The 24,802-nt window shown below is 39.4% G+C and overlaps 1 protein-coding gene across 5 annotated transcripts in view; it reads right to left on the bottom strand.

Annotated features, from left to right (window-relative positions):
- LOC127414486 (F-BAR domain only protein 1-like) overlaps window positions 1–24,774 on the bottom strand; it is a 74,626-nt gene extending 49,852 nt beyond the window's left edge. Inside the window, exons 1-2 of one of the 5 annotated variants that reach the window (XM_051652528.1) lie at window positions 24,662–24,774; window positions 3,521–3,640 (exon numbers count right to left, since the gene is read on the bottom strand). In XM_051652528.1, the coding sequence (XP_051508488.1) occupies window positions 3,521–3,541 (21 nt within the window). In that variant the 5' untranslated portion in view covers window positions 3,542–3,640; window positions 24,662–24,774. Of the gene's footprint in view, window positions 1–3,520; window positions 3,641–13,534; window positions 14,000–24,661 lie in introns of those variants that run through there. The other 4 variants (XM_051652529.1, XM_051652530.1, XM_051652532.1 and 1 more) reach the window with 4 other exon arrangements.
- Window positions 24,775–24,802: the final 28 nt, after the last annotated feature.

Raw genomic sequence — 24,802 nt, 5'->3', positions numbered from 1 at the left:
CCTTCTCACACACCAGTTGGTAGATTATAAGAGGCTTGCAGCAACTATTGGCCAAATTCCTGCCTGTCAATCTCTCTGCGAACGTGCGAAGCGCTGTTATGTTCGGCATCAAACAGTTGCTTGACAGTAGCAGCAAATGACAGCTGAATGGAAACAATGCCCAAACGCAAGTGCAAATTTACAGAAGATTTGCACAAAACAATTCCCGTGCTTTCGTCCAGGTCGAGATCCGTGGGAAGCAGAATGTATGACATGTAAAGCTGACACTTATGTGTCAGTTGCTAATAAAGGTGCAAGTGATTTAGAAGCACACATTAGACCTGTGAAGCATAAAGTGTCAGCAAAAGGTGAAAGTTCATCAGGTAAATTAACGGACTACTTTTTGCGACCAGGTAAAATTGTTACCACATTGCTTCATTTTTCATGGCCATTCAAAATAATAGTAATAGTAAATGAAGGTACACTCATGGCATCAAATATTTTATTTTAGTACATGGACATTCAAAAGAATGTTGGAAATGTTTATTTATTTATATATATGTTATTCTAATAGAGTGTCTTTTTCACTGTATTAAAGTTTGCATTCATAGCAACACTGTTTTGAACTCTATTACCCCCCCCAAAATAAATAAATAAAATAAAAAAATAACAGAGGTATGACCCGAACCGTGACTCAAAAATCGAGGTGTGAACCGAACCGTGGATTTTGTGTATTGTTACAGCCCTAGAATTGGGCATTCCAAATTGGGGGAAAAGGAGATAAAAAAAAAACAACAACAACAAAAACAAAAGTCATCCATAAAAATACTACTTAAGTAAAAGGAAAAATTACCTGGTTTGAAAAATACTTAAGTATCAAAAAGTACTGCAAATTCAAATCTGTTCATTTTATAAAAATGCAACCCATTCATGTTGTTATTTTTAAAGCCATGTAACTGTGTCTTATATGTAATATTGGATACAATAAATATTAACTTTTATAGTTAATATTTTCTCTTCAGTTTTCAAATGCTTGTGTTTTAGTTTAATTATTTATTTATATTTTAGTTTTTTTCTAGTGAAAAATGCCCATCTAGGGACCTGAGATTAGCATGTGTTCTAATCTCTGTATACTACACTGCATTTGTTTTTTTTTTTGCCTGAAATTATGTTCTTGCACTGTCCCTATACAAATAAATAAAGAATCAAAAATAAATCAATAGTTCAGTATACAATTAGCAAAGCTGAGTCACAGGTGGATAAGGACTGGCTATTTTATTCAGAAAATAAGCTATAGTTAAGCTATATAGAATATAATTAATAATTTAATTATGTGTAAATTCAACATATTTACTTATTCTGTCCCTAAGCAATTTTGAGTTGAAGCTACCCTTTTAAAAAAAATAGTTATTAAGCTATATTAAGCTATTGCGAATAGGGCCTAAAAACATGGAAGTATTATCTTTATTTCAAAAACTAATTCTCAGTATTAAACAGCATTTGAACAGATACACCAGTGTGTAAATAAAGGTAAACACATTCATGTCAATAAATTAACTGAAAACAGTGTTGAACAACAGCATTTAACAAAATATTCTGCAACAAAAAATAAGAACTGTAATAATGCGTAGGTTACTCTGCGTGAAACTCAAATGAATAGTCCTTTAATACGGTTCATGTACATGAGTCCTCAGATTCACTAAAATGCTTCATATGAAAGGGAGAGGGCAGTTTAGGAAAGCTTCATATACATACATCATCCAAACGAAACGATTGACTGAAATGAATCGGACTTTCTAAAGATTCATATGAAAGAGCTGTTTGGGAGAACATGTTTGATCAGTCTTCTTGAATAGTGTACACAAACAATTGCTCATATGGGTGAAAGTGTCAGATGGGACATTTTGCAAATGGAATTTTATTTTTCCAGGACAAACGGACAAAAACAGGGACGATCCCGGGAAAACATAGATTGGTGGCAACTTGACATGAGTGCTCTTTACAGCACACGCAGACATATGCACACATGCGAGTTTCTAAACAGCCGAGACACAGTGAGCAGGTACCAAATTGAGTCGATACGGCACCCAGTTTTCCATTCATCATTATCCATGAATAAAGCAAAATCATGTGATGGTAAACACCTACTGTAATCATCCACAGCCTCTTAGAAGAGTCTTCATTAGGGTTGCCGCTTTTGAAGTTTTAAAATAAGGGATACTTAAATTGGGGGGGGGGGGTTGTGGGATTACGGCCCCTAACCACATCCTCCACAGTTTTAGCAATAAATGCGTTGAGTTAATATGCGTTATTAATAAAAAATTTATATCCTTTTTTATATGCTAAAATGAGAACTTTCCTGACCCATGACTAATAAAAAACAAAAAATAAAATACATCATTTATATGTTAAAAATATATTTATTTTAATTTTTTCGTCTTGGTGACATCGTCTTTATCTTATTTATGTATACATTTTGGATGGTTTATACATATTTTAATTTATTTTATTTGTTTATTTTTTTCCTTCACCTGTACTTGTCTTTATAATTGTATTCATACATCGTCTGATCTTATTGAACATTTATATAGAAAAAAACTCCACAGTTTTACCACCATTTGTGGACTTTTCAGACAGTCCCTTACCACACCCTTCACAGTATTAGCACGTTTTAGCACAATGTGTGGACTTTTTAGACGGTCCCTTACCCACCTTACCAATTTTCCAACTTATATCAATGTTAAATTGGCGATATGGAACGATTTCACCGTGACGCCATCTGACCAGCTTTAATACGGGACAAGTCGCATCCCGTATTGAATCAATAAGGAACGCATCATTTTATCTTTAAATACGGTACGATGCCATATTTTACGGGATGGGTGGCAACCCTAGTCCTCATATAGTGGCTTAAATAGTGATGAATACATTTACACAGCTGGGGTAAATTGCATCTTTGGAAGTGTTTAGTTCAGCGCACCTCACTGGTCTGATACACACCCCATGAACACATGCACTGGCTGCTGTCAATCAAACTCTGTTTATCAGCTCCTCTATGCTGTCTTTTCGCAAATAATGAAACAAACTTTTTTTAATCAAGGTAACGAGTAACAAGAGGGTCTGTATCAGAGTAAAATGTATTTGTTTGGCTAAAAATTGTAGTGAAGTAAAAGTTGCAGCAAATTTAAATACTCAAGAAAGAACACATTTTGACAAAATTTTGAAAAACAAAGTATTTGTACTTTGTTACTTTACACCACTGGTTATGATATTATGATGACTGAAACAGGCTAATACAATATCAATCAGTGAATAAACTAGCCAAAACCAATTCAGTATAGGCCTAATATTAGTGTGGGTACATGTCTCAGACTGATACATTAAACAGATGCCTATTCTCAAATATCTAATTTTCATTATTGAGAAGCTTATCTACTTTATGTTCTAGAGGTGGGAGTCAATCTCTGGGTCGCAATACAACAATACTGCGATTCTGTTTAGTGTGACTAAAAATTGTGCTGTATTGCGATCTTAAACTTACTTGTGTCTTATTCATCTTCATTTGTCTTAGGCGCTTATCACAATAAGTGCTGAACTTCCTGCTTCATCGTTGGGTCATAGCAGGACTGTACACTTCCTTTTTTAGGTGTTAGCACTGGTGCTAGTGAATAAAAAAATAAAAATATAACAAAAATATTCAAATTTAAATTTATTAGCAGAATTCAGCACACAGAACAGTGCGGTCTACGTTGTTTTATTTTTATTTATTACTATTTTTATTATTTACTACTACAAATAAACTAAACTAAAATAGTGAAAATCATATTTTTAATGATTTGATTTAATTATATATTTTTATTACTATAAATCTTCATCAGAATAGAGCGGTGGCTTGCAAACTTTCGATAACTTTAGTTTGTACCCTTTTTAGGATCAATACTTTAGTCTTTGTACCCTCACACACTTGCTCTGAGAGGTGGACTCTTCTTTCCCAAAAACATGAATGTGAAAAATGTATCACACAAATATTTTTGCCATTAGAATACCAATACAGTAAACACGGTGGTACTTTGAAATATCTTTTTACCCCCCACCTCTAGCCTGTTTCATTACTACCATTGCTAGACTGTATGTTCATGTTAAATGAATGTACAGACAGAAGGACGGACGGATAAAGAAAGCGTGATTGATAGATAGAAAAAGACAGACAGATAGATAGAGACTGATAGACAGACAAAGAAAGGGTGATAGACAGACAGACACTCCATGGCAGCATCTTACTCATACGAATTCGGCAAGCAAACGGAGCTTGTCAAAGAAAACAGATGGGTGCCATGAAAAATTAGGATCTTAAGAAAAAGATTAGCATTACAGCCACACAGTGACCCTCAACCCTCTCTGGCAGCATTTAAATCAGCACTTTTCATCCTTGAAAATCCTGTCTTTATTTCATACTTCGCTGTGGCTGAGAGGATTGTTAGAGAGCTATTGGGAAATGCGGATGCAGCTCAAAGGTGAGATGCCTAATCTGTCCCTCTCTCACTCGATGTGAAGCTTAATATAAACAGAAGCTGCTTATCAACCCTCAGCTGTGCACACTACAGGAGTGATGCGTGGATATAGAGACAAAAATCAACAGTACACAAACCCACCTGTCAAAGGCCAAGAGTGATTTTATGAGTGTGTGAGAGAGAGAGACTCAAACTAAATATTTTGTCTTTTATTATCTTAATTTATGCAAGTACTTTTGCACCATTTTATTTATATGCAGCTAAGCTGTAAATGCTTTGGCAATATGAAATGTACAATTATTTGTCATGCCAATAAAGCACCTTAAAAACTGAAATGAGAGAGAGAGAGAGAGAGAGAGAGAGAAACTATAAATGAGAAATCAGGAAGAGGGTACACTTTGTGATAAATATTTCTTATAGCTTCAGGACTCCATTAGAAAAGAAACTGAGGGAGCAAACCAACGAGCCATTGAAGACAATATGACAGATGTGGCCTAAAATACATTTAGAAGAAATTGGGCTGACATTATCTAAAACTAAATCCCTGACGAACAGTCCTTTTGAGGAAAAGGATGAGCTATGCCTGCTGCAGTCAACCTCCAAATCTTATAGCAGTGTGGCTGAGTGGGAAGAATCAGAGAGAGTGTGTTTTGTTGTAACACATCTTGTGTCCTTTCTCACCAGGTCTGGCAAAAAAAAATGAGCTGAGAAAATTTCCTGTCAGAGGGGTTTCTGCTGCTATAAATCCCCCACCCACCTGCAACAAGCCTGCCTGTCTGTATCTCTGCATCAGTGCTTCAGTGAGATGCCCAGAACTTGATTCAGTGTGATAATGAATACATACTGGGGGATTTTTTTATGGAAATTCTGAGGCTTCAGCTGTACAAGCCCTGCTGCCGTTTCCTCAAAAGCAAAAAGACCTTAAAAGACAATATTGTAGTACATTGTCTTTTTGAAGTTTACATAAAAGTACTGTGGTAATGCCATGGCACAGTGATGGTGCAGAGGTTAAATCCATATCTTCAGATGCGATATGATAATTGTGGATGAGAAACAAACAGATCAATATTTAATTTATTTATTTTATTACTATAAATCTCTACTTTCACTTTCAAAATGTGAAAGAATGTGAATCTGTTTCTCACCCACACTTGCATTTCTTCTGAAGGTATGGATTTAACCTCTGGAGTCTTGTGGATTACTTTTATGTGGCCTTTATGTGATTTTTGGAGCTTCAAAAGTTCTGGTCACCATTCACTTCCATTGTATGGACCTACAGAGCCGAGATATTCTTCAAAAAAAAAAAAAAATAAATAAATAAATAAAAAAAAGTGTTTGTGCAGAAGCAGAAAAAAATAATTTAACTCAGATTGCTTAATGTTGTCGAGGTGAAATCACATTTGTCTAAAATGCATTCATTAACCTAAGTTTTAATGTACTCTACGATTGAATAACAACTACAAAACAATTGTGCAAACAATACCTAAAGCCAGCAGACACCCAAAGCAGATCTACTGTAGGCCTATAATATAAAAAATGTATGTAATTCAAGCTGACAGACACTGGCTAGTACAGGTATGCCCAACTTTTTTCATTAACTGCATCAACACAATCTACCCATTTCAGTTTAGAACTCAAATATATATATATATATATATATATATATATATATATATATATATATATATATATATATATATATATATATATATAAAAAACAGGCCATGGAAATAAAATATTTCATCTTTTCAAAAACACTGTCTGCCCACCAATCTTGTTTATTGAGGATGAGTTCAATTCATGGTTAAACTATTTTCTGGAGAAAGAAATATATAATCATTTTTTATTTTTTTACTATCACTTACATGCAACACGGAATACAATAGGCTATTTACAGTAATTGAAAGTGATTTGAGAGACCCTTTCAGTAAGGTGCTTTATTGGCATGACATGTATTTGTACCTTATTCAACCTTATTTTCGATTTGTCAATTCTTCAATTTTGTAATAGAGAATATTTTTTTTTTTAAATCGAGTAATCAAATTAAATCGAGTAATCATTACAGCCCTAGTTTAAACACTAAAAAAGGTGATCACCATTGTGCCCTGTTTATTTGATCAAGTTCTTTAACCCCAGGTTGCATGAGGGGGACTGTTCCTGAAATAAATGTACTATATAAGCCGCTTTCCATAAGAATTAATCTGCTAAATGATTAATTAGACCAAATAAAGTCTAAATATCACCTCATTGAACATTTCAGGACAATAATAACCATGAATTGCACCATGTGGCCAACAGCACTACAGCCCTGTACACGAACAGAGCTTAGTATGTGCATGTACAAAGACCTGCTGTGGCTCTGTCTCTCTGTTCAGGGCAAAGCACATTGAAACTACAGTCTCTGCTGGCTTTTATATTGAGCTGAATGCAGTTGTTTTTGTCGGTGGTGCTCGAATGCGGTCTACGACAGCAAGCCAGAGCTCACCTCCACGCAGGATGTCACCAAGCTATGAAAGCCATGTGAGCAAATGTAGAATAAGCAACAGTACAAAAAGTTGGGATGTAACAGTGTGGCTGACTTATCTTCTAATCATCTAACAACTGACTAATCAATTAGTGGGGTTGACTTGTAAAATTAAAATTTTTAGTGGTTGTGGTTTTAATGGGAAAGGCAATTTCTTTGACCCCGTTTCCACCTGGTATTAAGATGCGTTTCGGGTGATCTGATCACATGTGGTCAGCCATAAATACAGTTCTAAACGGGGTCTAAAATGTTTTGTGATCGGATCACAAAAACTACAAACGAATGTGGTCATAAACCCAAGTGACCACATCATATTTGAGGTGTAAATGCTAATCCGTCCTGTATGCATCCCGGCAGCAGTGAAGCACCGCCGACATAGTGATGTACAGACTCTCCCCTTCAAACCCGATCACAAGTGGTCACAGGAGACGCAATTAAGTGACCAGGTGTAAACAGCGATGTGTCACTGGATGATTGGATCATACCAGTTGTAAACGGGGTCTAATAGAGAGCATTTTTGCATAATGATAGCTTGCTGTGCTGAACAGTGAATAACAGTCAGCACAGTAAAACCCTCTTTAGGAAGTCTATAATTTTTTTTGGCTGTTGTTACAGCAAAGCGCTGCATCAACAATACATTCCTAGACGATAACTGTCGAACATGAAATCCTCTGCTGTGAGTAATATTCCTGTATTTGTGAGGTGTTGTAGAGATTAAAGTCATTTTCTGATTCTGCCTGTCACGGCTTAAATAAATAGTTGCAGTAAAAAAGGTTTAAACTGCTTGATGTCGTGAACTAGATATGTCGATGCAATATTATATTGCAGTTCTGCGCTTTTGAATGTGCAGCGAGGATCGTCCTGAAGCACTCTGGTTACATTGAAGCATGTCATTCTGCATTCAGGATGCGCACAAGCAGTTTTGTGCAGCTCTGTATTGGAGCCTTTCTTATTTCTTACTTTTTCTACTTTGATAGTTGAGCAATAAGATGTTTATGTTTTTATACGATTTATTTATTGAATATCCATTAGTCACCATATTGAAGTGTTACACTTTGCATCCGTATATCCCTCTAAAAGGTGTCTGATCAGGGTCACGTGCACATAACAGCACCTTATTTTACAATATCATTAGAGCTTTTGATTTAACGCGTTAATTCAGTGCGATTAATTATATTAAAAAAAAGTGTTAATTTTTTGTACGCAATGAATCGCGTCCCCAGACTGTGATAAAGAATATTCCTACCATAAGAGCAATACAAGCTGGAAGTACCACCTATTTTCTCTACGGTGCAGAAAGCAAAACTTCACCTGTATAGGCAACGCGCATCTTATACAGAGAATAAAGTTTGTCAACAAGCCACACTTACCAACAGTAGACAACACAAGATGAGGATGCATTCTTGCGTTCAAACACAGCTTGATGGAGCACAAATCTAAACGCAGGGATCTCAAGACGTGTTTTTCTAGGTTTCAAACTACGTTTAACTTGACAGTGTCCAAAAAACTAGGGCTGCCCCTGATAGTCGACCAAATGTTAGTTGATGAGAAGAGTCTTGGTCGACCAAGTTTTGATTGATCGGTTGGTCGCAGAAAAAAAAAAAAACTCCACAGGAAGTGCCGAAGTCACACAGTCAGTGACGGACAGACATGAACGCTTATACGGCTGTTCCATGCGATAATTAATTATGTCGGGCAGGAATTCCAAAGTGTGGGATCATTTCAAGAGGGTAAAGGATGACCCCAAGAAGGTGACATGCAAACTCTGCAGGAAAACGTTCGCCTATCATTCATCGACCTCAAACATGGCTTATCATCAGAAACACGCAAGTAGTCTTAAGTTAGCCACTTAGCATGGCCGCTCGCTCTAATGTTAGATAACCTAGATAAATATGTGTTATTAAGCTTATCCAAGTGTTCGTGGGGAGTGGGTAAGCTAAATTAATACCTCGCTTACTGCATGTTTAACTTAATGTACATTTCTCTCTATAAATTAACAAAATGTTCAGTCTCCTTACTGGTTTTCCAGACACATTCAGAGTTATTACCGCTTTTGCCGGTGTCACTGCAGTTCATTTTATTTTAAAGGCTCATTATTACGGTTTAGTATTTCTCTGTAATGTAGAACAGTGTTAGCAATGTTACTTATAACATTCTTTCTCAGCCCTGGAACTCAAACCATTTTCTGATGCCCCCAAAATATATAATATATATTTATGTAATTAAATATCATAAATATGCGACAACTAGTCGATGGCTTAAACTAACGACTACTAATCGACTAGGAAAATTTTGGTCAGGGGCAGCCCTACCTTGTGATGCAATCAAAATGAGACGCTCCAAAAGCATCCATCTGATGCAGGTGTACATTGACACACCCTTAGAAAAGCCCGTATAATAAATCTCAGACTGATTGACGAATTCAGTTGCAAAATGGATTGCTGTGAACTGTAGACAAATGATAGGCTTATTTTCAGTAATATGGAAATAAATATCAATGCCTACTCATCTGCCACAATAATGTAATGCATTTTAATTATCTGAATTATATATATATATATATATATATATATTTATATATTTATTTATTTTTTTGTAATTATTTAAATATAACTATTTATAATTACCTCATCATTATATAAAATTATTGTTATTCATGGGGCTTTCTCAGCAAATATTTACATATGTGATTAATTGCGATTAATGAATCGACATCCCATGTAATTAATTTGATTAAAAATTGTTACCGATTGACAGCCCTAATTATCATCCTTAGCACCGAGAAGTTGACTAGTCGTTCAAACAACCGACTGACTAGTCGATTATGATTAAATTGGTAGTTTTGCACATCCCTAAGGGTACGTTTACATGACAACGATGTACTAAAAATGGAAACGTTTTTCCTTTGCGTTTTTGAAGTTTCGGGTACAGACGACAACATTGTCAAAACAATCCTCGTTCACATGGATCTGCGAAAACGACTAAAAATGCTGTATTATGCATGCCAGGCCAGTAGTTGGCGATGTCACTTTGTAAAGAAACATTACACGCCTGTGCACATAAGCATTCTTCCACAGAGCGGTGAAAACAAACAAAGATGGCGATCGCTGGTCGTAGTAGTGATGCAGTAAATCTACCCTTTGCTGGAGAAGCGTCAACAAACTCAAAATCTTGAGCAGCACAAACACAGTCCTGTAGTCCGCCATTGTAGTTTTGAACATCTATAGACTGAACATGTAATACGCGTACGCATGACGTCATCGTTTTCACAAATTCGCATTTTTGTATGTTTACACGGAAACGGCATCATTTTCAAAAACTTGCACTTCGAAACCCATTTTCAAAAGTTTGTGTTTTCAGGCCCCAAAACACCGTTGTCATGTAAACAAACAGCCAAAAACGCATAAAGTTTTCCATTTTTAGTTGAAAACGTTGTCGTTAGAAAACCTTGGCCCCTAAAACAAAGCACAAATTAATTCAGACATCACAGTTGGTAGGGTTGTCACGGTACCAAAATTCAAGTAGTCAATACTAATAACAGTAACATTTCATGATTCTCATTAACAATTTCGATACAACAAGAAGAACAGGTAATATGCTTGTGCCAAGATTTTCAAGACTTTCTTCTCAAGAAGGAAGCAAGGGCCGAGTAAACGTTCAACACAAATCTTTTATTTTACACACTTTCTCGGCTAACATAACAAGGTTTGCTTTTCAGCACATACCCATCTCTCAGGTAGGTCCTTCAAGGTAGCCTGGAGAGGTGAAGTGTCCAACCCACATCTGCTACTTACTGGGGAACCTCAGGGTTCAGTGCTTGGGCCACTTCTCTTCTCTATATACACAACATCACTGGGACCCATCATTCACAAGCTCTACTTGTCTTTCCAGCCCAACTACACCACAGTGACTGCTCGAATCTCTGCCTTTTTGGCAGACATCTCGGCCTGGATGAAGGAACACGACCTGCAACTTAACCCAGCCAAGACCGAACTCCTCGTCTTTCCAGCCAACCCTGCTGTCGAACACAACATCACTGTGCAGCTGGGTTCAACTACAGTAATGCCTTCCAAAATGGTCAGAAATCTAGGGGTAACTAGGGATGCACCGATACCACTTTTTCTCTTCCGATCCGATTCCGATATCAAAAAATCTCAGTATCGGCCGATACCGATCCCAAGCCGATACCAGTGTTGTTGTTTTTTTTGCATAATCAGTTTAGAATATCTTTACATTATTGTGTGGAACTAATTGGGAGTACTCTTTAATATGTAAAGAAACAAACCTCTAACTACACATTATTTCAATATAAATGTATAGCTTATTAAGAAACACTTATTAACTAGTATACTGGATAATGTAGCAGCAAAATTAACAGTAATTCCAGTTTTCAAGTCTTCAGTAGAAAAGAAACCAGTGTTTTGTTTTTGCCATTTTTTTTTTTTTTTTTTTTTTCAAAAAATGTTTCAACTTGCATCTGGACTTTAAAGGATTCAGATCTCTTTTTTGTTCAATTTAGTTGTAAGACATAAGTCCACTTTTCATTCACACAGTTATTTTTTGGAACCCATTCAACTTAAATATAGTTATAAGTTGTAAACCAATACTAATGATGACAATAATAATAATAAATTGTTATTAATATTATTATTATTATTACTGACTTTTAATTTTAAATACAACAGTAATATATTTAAATCGTGCACTTTTTAAACCCTCACGCTTTTATTTTGACATTCTAAACTCTCCAGGAAGTCCTGTATGTGTTTGTTTGTAGGCTTATTCAAATTCTGGTCAAATGCACCTCTGGTGCCATTCTAAATGCATATTATAATTGAACCGAACTATTGAGCATCTACATCTGAGATGCTGTTCTTGAGTAGCACTCAAATATTGCGCACCGCTGTGAAGGCTAAAAATAGCCGTGAGTGCATCACCAGCCTGTGCGTGAGTTTGTATCAACAGAGCAGCACCATTCACTAGCGCGCTGGCGCTGTGCATACCATATATTTGCTTATTAAACAAAGCATTTTTTGAGTGCATGTTACTCCACTCATTGTCTCTCTTCACTGGCTGATGGTTGATGCACTTATAAAATTCAAGGCTCTGATGCTGGCATACAGAACAGTCACTGGGTCTGCTCCAGCATATCTAAAATAATTTCAGCAGAGCTACGTGCCCACTAGAAACCTGCAGTCGGCTAAGGAACGTCGCCTTGTTGTACCAACACAAAGAGGCACCAAAACACTTTCCCGGACTTTCGGCTTCATTGTACCACGTTGGTGGAATGACCTTCCCAACTCCTTCCGTGAAGCTGACTCACTTTCTGTCTTCAAAAACTGGCTAAAAACACATCTTTTCCATGAGCACTTAACCAGTCACTTAAAAAAATAATAATATTGTTGCAGTTTAATCTGTTTTGAATACTATTCTGATGCTAGTGAAACTTTGTAATATGGCACTTTCCGTACCACTGTCTCCTTAAGATGATTCGCTTATGTTTTCCTCTTTGGATAAAAGCATCTGCCAAATGAATAAATGTAAATATTCATATATTCACATTTATGTACTCAGTTTTATATTCATTCATATCATCACTGTATAACTATTATTATATTCATGCTTGATGCCTTATGTATCCATACCCGTGAGATCTAAATGCATGCGTGAGACCAAATGTATACATTTCATACTCTTATATACGAGTTTGGTACCCTTTTGGCCTGTTGGTTACCCTTTTGACCTCATGAGGCTTTAGAGCTGGAACGAGAGAGCATAGTTTATGACGGTATTATTGTTCTAAGAAAACGTCCAGACATAGAGACATAGTAAATAACAGGATATATCTGTCTCGAGACACCTTCCTGAGATAGGAAAATGTATGAGTCGTTTAAATAAATAAATGTACGAGTGGGGCTGTAGTCTGTCTTTCCACTCAAACCTCAATTTTCACACTTCTATAGGTCATAACAGCCTGACCTGACACTGAGGGTTATTACATCATTGTGCAGAACGTTCTGTCCCTAAAAAGGAAATGCTTTCTGGCACAGTCTCAAGAGGGTATAAAGACCTTAATGAATATCTGGGTGTAAAAACTAACGCTTCTGCTCTCTGGCTCTTCACATCTGATCTCCAGAATGAGTCGAGATGAAGACTCAAAGTTGTACTTTTTTCCATTTACTTAGTTCATTAGACAAAGACAAGACTTTGTGTTGTTAGGGTAATTTCAGGACTTAGTCCCTGGATTTACCCTTAGGAAATCACTTAATTTATAATAAAACATTTATTTTCTGTAATATAGAACATTTATATATTCTGTATTCAATAATATTCAGTATTCATTATTTCATTTTCATTCATTTATAAATTTTTACAAATTAAAGTTATTCCTTCTAGAAATCTTCTGATTTATTGAAGTAATTTCCATCTGCTGGATCTTGCTGCATTACTATCCCTCTCAGCTCTCACTGCAAACACAAAGAGCTGTTAGAGATAATTTCCCACAAGTGTCAATCCTTACCATTCTTCCTCTCGCGGCCTCGCTCTCCACAGACGTCGCTTGGCCACAGCCCCATCACCACATACCCCCATCGCCCGACTCAGGCCGGGGAGCTATCCAGCCTGTGACTTACACCTCCCCCATTTCTAGAGAGGATATCCACAACAGCCATCTGTGCCCCGGCCTGTGGACCACCTCCAACTTAAAAGGCTGGAGAGCTACATACCAACGGGTGATCCGCACGTTGGTATCCTTCATGCAAAGGAGCCACTGGAGCGGGGCGTGGTCCAAACAGAGGGTGAAAGCACGCCTCAACAGATAGTACCGGAGAGTGAGGACTGCCCACTCAATGGCCAAACACTCCTCAATTGTGCTGTATTTAGTCTCCCTCAGTGAGAGTTCGCGACTAATGTTCAGCATGGGGTGCTCCTCCCCCTCTACCATCTGGGACAGTACCGCTCCCAACCCCCTGTCCGGTGCGTCCATCTACAAGATAAAAAGGAGAGAGAAGTCAGGAGAGTGCAATAACGGCCAGCCGCAAAGTGCAGCTTTCACCTCCGTGAATGCCTGCTAACACAGCTCTGTCCACTGGACCGGATCTGGTGCACCCTTTTTAGTCAGATCATTCAGCGGCTGGTAACGGTCGAATAGTTAGGCACAAACCTATGATAATAGCCAGGCAGCCCCAGGAACTGTCTGGTCTTAGGTCTCAGGCAGGCTGCAATCACTAAGGTCTTATCAATTTGGGGCCGAACCGGTCCATGACCCAAATGGAAGCCCAGATACCGTACTTCCACCTGTCCAATGGCACACTTATTAGGGTTTGCCATGAGTCCCGCCCATCTCAACGGCTTCAGGACAGCCCTCAGATGCTGCAGGTGCCGCTGCCAGTTATTACTGTAAATAATTATGTCATCCAGATAGGCAGCAGCGTAAGCAGCATGCGGTCCGAGGATTCTGTCCATGAGCCGTTGAAACTAAGCCAGGTCCCCAAACAAACCAAAGGAAGGGTGACAAATTGGTATAAGCCAAGCAGTGTGGAAAATTACGTTTTTCACGGGACATGGGAGTTAAGGGGATCTGCCAATATCCCTTTGTCAAATCCAGTGTTGAATAAAAGCGAGCCACGCCTAACCGATCGAGCAGTTCATCAATCCGAGGCATTAGGTACGCATCAAATTTAGACACCGTATTGACTTTTCTATAATCCACACAGAACCGAACAGAGCTGTCACTCTTCGGAACCAGCACCATAGTCACTGTGGGATTCTTCTATTACCACCATATCTAGCATGGCCTTTAATTCTTCCCGAACCACTTTTTTTGGTGTTCAGGTAATCAGTAGGGACGACTGCGTACCACTACCCCTGGTTGTGGTGGTTTCGATATGGTGCTCTATGAGGTTCGTACGACCGGGAAGAGGTGAGAACACGGAGAATTCTCCTTGCAACCTGACAACCTCCGTGACTTGCAACGGCAAGTGGTGGTCTCTGCAAGTGACTCGATCGGTGGCTTTTAAGTTCACCTCCGGTCCGAGCTCCTCCCTCTCCAGAACCACCATCGCCAAAGTCACGGGGACTGCCTCTCTCCATGGTTTTAGGGGACTGAGGTGGTAAATCTGATGTGCTCTGCCTCTATCTGTTCGTTTAACCTAATATTCGATTTCCCAGACTCACCATGTGACCTCAAAGGGCCCTTGCCATTTGGCAAGTAATTTAAAGCTCGACGTGGAGAGTAATACAAGCACTTTATCTCCCAGTGCAAATTCCCGTAGCCAAGTACCCTATTATACAGCCTGCATTGACGTTCTTGAGCCTGGAGCAAATTCTCCTGTGTTATTTGCCCCAGTGTGTGGAGTTTTGCTCTCAGGACAAGAACATATTTAATTTGGGTGCCTGGGTAGTTCAGCGAGTATTGACGCTGACTACCACCCCTGGAGTCACGGGTTCGAATCCAGGGCGTGCTGAGTGACTCCAGCCAGGTCCCCTAAGCAACAAATTTGTCCCGGTTGCTAGGGATGGTAGAGTCACATGGGGTAACCTCCTCGTGGTCGCTACAATGTGTGGTTCTCGCTCTCGGTGGGGTGCGTTGAGAGTTGTGCGTGGATGCCACGGAGAATAGCATGAAGCCTCAACACGCGCTATGTCTCTGCAGTAACGCACTCAACATCAAGCCACGTGATAAGATGCGCGGATTGACGGTGTCAGATGCAGAGGCAACTGAGAATCATCCTCCGCCACCCAGATTGAGGTGAGTCACTACGCCACCACCATGAGCGCATTGGGAATTGGGCATTCCAAATTGGGGAGAAAAGGGGAGAAAAAAAAAAAAAAAAAAGAACATATTTAATTTCGTTTTTGCTGTTTGAAGGTCCCTCCTCTGTAGGACGTCGGGCACGCCGTACAGTCGACACCCGTACAATAATTAAAATGGGGAGAACCCCGTGGAGGCTTGCAGGACTTCTTGTACTGCAAATAATAGTGGCTTGAGCCACTTGTCCAAATTCCGAGCATCTTTGTGCACGAACTTACGAATCATATTCTTTACGTGTCTGATTAAATTGTTCAACCAAGCTGTCCGTTTGGGGGTGATAAACGCTGGTCCAAATCGATTTAATCCCCAATAATTCGTACAGTTCGCGTAGTGTACGTGACAAAGTTTGTACCCTAAAGAGGATTTTTTTTGGAATCCCCACTTGGGAGATTATTCTGAAGAGTGCCTCCGCAACATTACGTGCTGACATGTTGCGCAGAGGTACTGCTTCCGGATATCACGTTGCATAGTCCACCAGAACCAACACAAAGCGATGCCCGCTTGCCATCCGCTCTAATGGCCTGACGAGGTCCATGCCAACTCTTTCGAAGGGGACCTTGATCAATGGGAGGGGGCGCAATGGCGCTTTTGGGGTGGCCGCAGGATTCACCAACTGACATTTATGGTATGCTGCACACCACCTGCGAACATCTCCACGAATGCCTAGCCAATAGATTCGGGCCATCAGACGGTCTGGTGTTTTCCCTGACCTAAGTGACCCACCATCGGATTATTATAAGCCGTCTGGAATAACATTTCCTGACGGCTCTTCAGTTCTAAAAATTGGGTTGTATCCTCCTTTGTCTGAGCGTCCTGCATCACTCGATACAACCGATCCTTAATTGAAAAATACGTATATGCAAGTGCAACGTCTGGCGGAGGCGTTGACCATCAAACACTTTCACTTGATCAAAGGTGTTCCTAAGGGTCTCGTCTCGCATCTGCTCCAGAGGGAAATCCCCAGCAGGGAATCTTCCCTCTGGGGAAGACAGGACCTCCCCCTCCCTTACGTCCTCCTGACGTGGAGCTGACGTAGACAGCCCTGGCTCCGCCTTCCCAGCCACACACCGATACACTTTGTTGCAGGACCCATCCACACACATTCCCCTTAATAAGGTAGTAAATGCCGGCCAATTAGTTCCCAAGATTAGTGGATGGGTGAGGCAGGAATTAACCGCAGCCTCGACACTATGTTTTTGTCCCCGAAATTGAATAGTGACATCACTACAGGTGCACAAACCTTACCTTCACCCACCGGCTTGTATCCAAAGCCTCAGACTGAACAAAGCTTTGGTGAATGGAGGTTTGATTACAACCTGAATCCACCAAGGTTTGATATGTACCCCCTTAATACTCACAGGTATCCGGTACGCTCCTGCTCAATCGGGGGTGGCCTGTGGTGCGTCGGGGACCCGGACCAATTTCTCCACCTCCATCATGGGGTATCGGTCCCGGAAAAGCCCAGGTTCCCCGCAGCTCCAGCAAACCGGCCCAGACTTTACACCCACACCAGCAGATTGAGCCCACAGGATGGGGGAACCGGTTTTGGGGTAGGAATTCCCCGTTTCCATGGAATAGGAACAGGATGAGGGCAAGGAGAGGGGGAGGGAGGAGAGAGAGAGAGAGAGAGAAAAGAGTGCTCACCGGCCCTCAAATACCCCGCCATGTGGTCCTCTGCCAGCTGGATCACCTCATCCAGCGACACCAGGCAGTGGAACTGGACCCATTCCGCCATCCCTTTCGGTAGTCGGTTGATCAGCTGCTCCAGCACCACCAGGCCGACTACGACCGTGGTGTCACGTTCTGCTGCCAGCAGCCACCGCTGGCAGGAGTCACGGAGCTGTTGGGCAAAGGCAAATAGGCGGCCGAGCTCGCCCAGCGGACCACCCACTGGGACCCCAAGCATCCTGCTGCTTCCACCGCACACTAAAACAGCTCCACGAACGCCTCCGGGTCGTCCTCTGTCCCCAACTTGGCGAGCATGAAGTGGGTCATGGAGGGGTTCATAGTTATAATAATAACAAACTAATTATACGAAATAATATATATATTTTTTTTTCTATTAAGCAGCGATTGCTTTCTCAGTTATTTTGGGCCAGCATGTGCCTCCTAAATGACCTACATAGCAAATATGACTAGAGGACAGTTGCATCTCAGGATACCACAATTGCACACATTTCCTCTCAAACAGCTTTAACGAACATGCCACACAACGCAGCAGTCCTGAGGGTCTGTCTTGACTCACCTGATCATTCCATTCAAACACAGTTAAAAAGAAGAAAATGATAATTGACACTTTTCGCCAAATATCTTCTTTTCATTAAAAATTGTTATACTCTTTAAATTTACAAAAGTCAAACTTCTGATTTTCAGGCATGAGTCTTGACTGTGTCCTTTAAGTGCAGTATGAAGGGAACACTCATAGACAGCTGGCTTATGCTTAACATTTACTGTATTAATTAACAACATTATACTGATATACAGCTGAAGTCAGAAATTTACATACACTTAGGCTGAAGTCATTAAAACTCATTTTCTAACCCCTCCACAGATTTAATATTAGCAAACTATAGTTTTGGCAAGTCATTTAGGACATCTACTTTGTGCATGGCACGAGTAATTTTCCAAAAATTGCTTACATACAGATTGTTTCACTTAAATGACTATATCTCAATTCCAGTGGGTCAGAAGTTAACTGTTAACTGTGCCTTTAAGCAGCTTGGAAAATTCCAGAAAATTATGTCAAGTAGACAATTAGCCAAGCTTCTGATAGGAGGTGTAATGAATTGAAGGTGTACCTGTGGATGTATTTTCAGGCCTACCTTCAAACTCAGTGCGTCTTTGCTTGACATCATGGGAAAATCAAAAGAAATCAGCCAAAACCTCAGAAAAATAATTGTGGACCTCCACAAGTCTGGTTCATCCTTGGGACCAATTTCCAAATGCCTGAAGGTACCAAGTTCATCTGTACAAACAATAGTATGCAAGTATAAACACCATGGGAGCACGCAGCCATCATACTGCTCAGGAAGGAGATGCATTCGGTCTCCTAGAGATGAATGTAGTTTTGTGCGAAAAGTGCAAATCAATCCCAGAACAACAGCAAAGGACCTTGTGAAAATACTGGAGGAAACAGGTAGACATGTATCTAAATCCACAGTAAAACGAGTCCTATATCAACATAACCTGAATGGCTGCTCAGCAAGGAAGCCACCATAAAAAAGCCAGACTACAGTTTGCAAGTGCACATGGGGACAAAGATCTTACTTTTTGGAAAATGTTCTCTGGTGTAATGACCAAAAATTGTACTGTTTGGCCAGAATGACCATCGTTATGTTTGGAGGAAAAAGGGTGAAGCTTGCAAGCTGAAGAACACCATCCCAACCGTGAAGCAGGGGGGTGGCAGCATCATGTTCTGAGGGTGCTTTGCTGCAGGAGGGACTGGTACACTTCACAAAATAGATGGCATCATGAGGAAGGAAAATTATGTGGATATATTGAAGCAACATCTCAAGACGTCAGCCAGGAAGTTAAAGCTCGGTCGCAAATGGGTCTTCCAAATGGACAGTGACCCCAAGCATACCCCCAAAGTTGTGGCAAAATGGCTTAAGGACAACAAAGTCAAGGTATTGGAGTGGCCATCACAAAGCCCTAACCTCAATCCGATAGAAAATTTGTGGGCAGAACTGAAAAAGCGTGTGCGAGCAAGGAGGCCTACAAACCTGACTCAGTTACACCAGTTCTGTCTGGAGGAATGGGCCAAAATTCCAGCAATTTAATGTGAGAAGCTTGTGGAAGGCTACCCAAAACATTTAACCCAAGTTAAACAAATTAAAGGCAATGCTACCAAATACTAACAAAGTGTATGTAAACTTCTGACCCACTGGGAATGTGTTGAAAGTAATAAAAGCTGAAATAAACATTCTCTCTACTATTATTCTGACATTTCACATTCTTAAAATAGTGATCCAAACTGACCTAAGACAGGGAATGTTTTCTACGATTAAATGTCAGGAATTGTGAAAAACTGAGTTTAAATGTATTTGTCTAAGGTGTATGTAAACTTCTGACTTCAGTTGTAACAAACTGACCCTTAATGAATAGTACTCATCCAATTCATGTAACAATGACCCACAATCAGTCTTAGAGCTAAGAGCAATGTGTCAGCCACATTCCCTTCTCCAGGCTTCTTTTTGCCTCTAGACAGCCCTATAGTCAGAAATCCTCCATCCGCCCCCGAATGCCAGGCTTTGCCCACAGGCACTGTCCTGCTTGAGCCAGCAGCACTGACACAGAACTACAAGAACTACTTTCAGTGCTGCTAACTTAGTATCTCTAGTGTGAGAAAGAGTGACAGGAAAATTGGACTACCCTTCCAAAAAGTACAGTGGGCAGCAATACAATGGTACGGTGATAGCAGTGGCGATTTCTCAGGGCCAGCAAAGCCTTCTCTGCTGGCCTAACATGCCAAATAAATAAATATTTTTCATCCTTTCATTCTCAATCACCTTTTTGCCTATGTATTTTTAATTGCTTTCCACTCTTAATTAATCTACAAACAGAGAAAAACGAAAAGTTTATCCAGTCAGAATTTATTCCTTGATGCTTACATGCAAAGTGTGACAACTGTTTCACAAATCACATGCCCAAAGCAGTGTGTAAGTCTGAGCTCCACCCCGTCATGCCTTCAGAATTTCCACAGAATCCCTCAACAGTGCAACTGAATGGGCAACTAAAGTCAGATTCATCAGCCAATCAGATTGATTCGTTTGTTCTTTGTGGGTGTGATCTTTAGGATATGTCCCGGTCGAGGCCTTATAGCTGGCCTTGAGTGACGCAATCACGCTTTAAGTAATGTACGTAATTCAAGAGGGAAAAGCGTAAGATCAAGCTGTCTGACAAGTCGGCTGTCAACACTGCTTGTATTGCCTTTGAGAAAGAGATCCTTATGGATTTAAAAAGAGATATTCTGCATGACCGTGTGAATGCTTAATTTATTAAACAGGAAAGGAGGACTGATTTTCACTTCAAGTAAATTGGTAAGTGCTTTTTGCACTGTAATAGCAACATCAGTTTTCTAAGTCTAAATTAGGCTGCTGGAGCATGCAGTGTCGGATCATGTTTTGAAAAGTAGTGCAGCGTTCCATACAACTCGGAAAGTCAGATTTTACAACTTCCTACTAGGAAAAGTGCAATGGAATGCATCTTGAACTCAGAATTGCAACTTGTAGGCTCGTGCAGAAATTCTCAACTCCCATTTAGTTGAGATGCTGGTGCATGTTACTTTCAGGTTTACAGTCAGTGACAAACATTTACTTTTATTAAATAATATCCATTAACAATTAAAAATTCTTACATGAAATGATAAAACATGTTTAGCAAACATTTAGCAGAGACAGGCATTCAAAACATGGTTAATTACACTCTCTTTTGATTATCGTAACGATAGCATTGCAGTGTTGTATCAGTTTGGATGCTATGAGACGTTTCTGACAATCAGTGAACCCCTTAAAACCATAATGTAATCAATCTCAAAATTAAAAATAAGCTCCCTCTTTGTTTGTATGTTTAGTTGTCAGGTAATTGTCACTGGATTTCAAATTAAGTGAAAAGTCACATCATGCGTGATCACTAGCGATCATTGTTTTCATGATCGATCATTGCTGCCATGACCGAGTACCCAAGTACTTGTGCCCATCCCTAGTTTATTTTAAGGGTTAGTTCACCCAAAAAATGTTATTATCTAATCATTTACTCACCCTTATGCCATCTCAGATGCATATGACTTTCTATCTTCTGCTGAACAAATATTTTCAGAAGAATATCTCATCTCTCTAGGTCCTTACAATGCAAGTGAATGGTGACTAGTACTCCAAATGTTCCAAAAAGGAGATATAGTCAGCATAAAAGTAATCCATAAGACTCCAGTGGTTTAATCAATGTCTTCTGAAGTGATCCTGATGATTTTTAGTGTGAGAACACACCAAAATAAAACACCCTCTCTTGATTTCTTCATTCTCTTATGCCTCTATGCAGGTTTTCATAAGAAGGGGGTGTCCCTGGATGATACCTCTAAGCTCAGACCGCTCTGGCTTTCATGTGTCTTGGCTCTTTCAGTCAAACTGGCAGGGGCCTGATAATGGATCCAGCTTGAGTTAACACGTTCCAGACCTAACAGGCACAGCATGCGGTTAAAACATCACTGTTAAAGGGATAGTTCACCCAGAAATGAAAATTCAGTCATCATTTTCTCACTCTCATGTCTTTCTAAACCCATTTCAATTTTTGGGTAAACTGTCCCTTTAACTTCAGAATAAAGATGTAAAAGCTGCAGATGCAGTTTGCCTAACAGATCCAAAGCTCTTCCCTTCATCAAGGCTTAGAATTATCCAGACACCTACAAGGTACACAGCTCTTATCAGTTTTTTGTAAAAGATAAATAAATAAAAAACCGAGGCTTATTAACAATGCCCCTCCCCTGACATCAAAACTCAGTATGGAACGTTTAACTGAGAGAGAAATGCTTACACTACAAAATTGAAAACAATGCATTCTGCGTGCGTGCATGCCCTAGCGAGCCATGCACAACTGGAACGCAGTGTGGTGAATATATCTCTCAGCACAAAGAGGAAACGCAGCACCAAGTAATCAGCAAATGTCTTTGGTACTGGCCAAACTATTACACCGTGTTTGCAAATGTGACTCTGACATCATTACTAAAAAAAAAACAAGATTATGGTATTTAAATTTAGCCTCATTTACTTTTTCTATAAAACTTCACTGTGTTTCATTAAACACATGCCCATTAAAGAGCAGAACAAAATTTTGAATTTAAAACTACAGACTTTAAAAATTGTTTGCTTTTTTCTGAAAAGTGCCATGCATAGGTGGTAAAAGCTTGCAACTGTGAAATGATGTGAAACTGTGATAAAGGGCATCATCAGCACAATCAAAATGCTCAATGCATTTACGTTCACTATATTTGAAATGTTACGAATGCAGTATTTTCAAATGACTGCTTAATTTATCTAAAATTATGTATGATTTGATCATGATTGTAATTGTTTGCAGTGAAATCTTAAAGGGATAGTTCACCCAAAAAGGAAAATTCTCTCAACATTTACTCACCCACATGCCATCCCAGAAGTGTATGACTTTCTTCTGCTATAAATAAAGATTTTTAGAAGAATATCTCAGCTTGGTTGGTCAATTAATTTAATGCAAGTGAATGGTGGCCAGAACTTTGAAGAGATATGAAAGGTGTGTGCGAAACAGATCAATATTGAACTTTTTTTTTTTTTACATAAATCTTCACTTTAACTTTAACATTCTTCTTTTGTTTTTGGCGAGTTACATTCTTTGTGCATATCGCCACCTTCTGGGCTGGGAGGAGAATTTATAGTAAAAAAAAAAAAAGGACTTAAATTTTGATCTTTTTCTCGCCTACACATCATATTGCTTCTGAAGGCATATATTTAACCACTGGCCCCTTATGGATTACTTTTATGCTGCCTTTATGTGCTTTTTGGACCTTCAAAGTTCTGGCCACCATTTACTTGCATTGTATGAACCTACAGAGCTGAAATATTCTTCTAAAAATCTTTGTTTGTGTTCCGCAGAAGAAAGTCATACACATCTGGGATGGCATGAGGGTGAGGAAATGATGATAGAATTTTCATTTTTGTGTGAACTATCCCTTTAACCTGACATTAAGAGAATCATATGGTTGAAAGTTTGTTTGTTTGTGATTGTCATCTTTGGGCATATCTCACTGCTTTCAATGGGGTCATAAGGTAGGCTGAAGTGATGAGTCCAGACAGAGAGGAATGGTCTGTTTGTATTCCTGAGAGCAAATACAGATTAAGACTCTGTGAATCTCTTAGTAGTCTAAACAAGAAAAAGAAACACACTCACACAGTCTGCATCATTATCACAAGGCCTTATCATAAGCTACAAATACCATGGCATACACTTAAAACGCACAATGCAGGAGATCACACAGTAAAATTACATAGTGAAGCACAGTGTTGTACACTTGGCCCAGGATCTGTGTTATACAATCACCCATGTTTGCAAACTCTTGACTTTGTGGGAATATGAAAAACACAACCTGCAGCCATTCTCTGCAAATCTGAAACCACATGGCACACTTCTGCACAGGCCACACTGGGCACCTCTAGAATGAAGATATTCCTCCTGATTAACTTCATCAAGAATGACAGACAACTTATTTATTCGAGTAATTTGCTAAACAAATTATGTGTCTTTCAAAAGCATGCAGACTAAATAGAACTGCTATTACAAGCCAGCTGGAAACTATATTGATATAACAACATGGTTATAAAATATAGGCTAGTTTTAGAGCCATAGGCAAATGTTCAAGCATCACATTTAAATATACATATAAGATAACAAAATAATAATAATAATAATAATAATAATAATATCCAACAAATCCATTTATCCGACTTTTAAGTTCACATCACCACTTCCCTCATCATTATATTGATATGTCACATTGTAGCAACTTCCTTTCACAAAGCACCACAGTTAAAGTCTTTGTTCTAGGGAAAGGAAATGTATGTTGCACTGATGGGGAAAAGCACCACAAACGATGTCCGACGCCAGATGAAACTGTCCTTGTTACAATTATCAAGCTTTTGCTCCACAATGCTGACACACTGAAACAGAGATGCTCCGCTGGGGAAAGCCTCTGTCAGTGTCACATGAACTGCCCAATGCTGAACGCCTATTATATTACATTACCGGGAAAAAATTTCAACAAAATGACCAATGAATTATTTCTGTGAATAGAAACGAGCAAAAGTATTTTACCTGCTTGAGTTTCCAGTAAAAACAATGTGGCTCATTTTTTCGCCGGCAAGCTCCGGATAGTTTCACCCGACCTCGCCGCGTTCAATGTGTTTAGAAGAATACAAATGTTTGAACGAGTAGTTGACAATGTGTGAAATGCCC

Source organism: Myxocyprinus asiaticus, chromosome 24 (genome assembly GCF_019703515.2).
Source record: "Myxocyprinus asiaticus isolate MX2 ecotype Aquarium Trade chromosome 24, UBuf_Myxa_2, whole genome shotgun sequence".
Taxonomy (NCBI): domain Eukaryota; kingdom Metazoa; phylum Chordata; class Actinopteri; order Cypriniformes; family Catostomidae; genus Myxocyprinus; species Myxocyprinus asiaticus.
The sequence above is the reverse complement of the archived record's forward strand: the minus strand, read 5'-3'. Positions and strand labels throughout refer to the sequence as shown.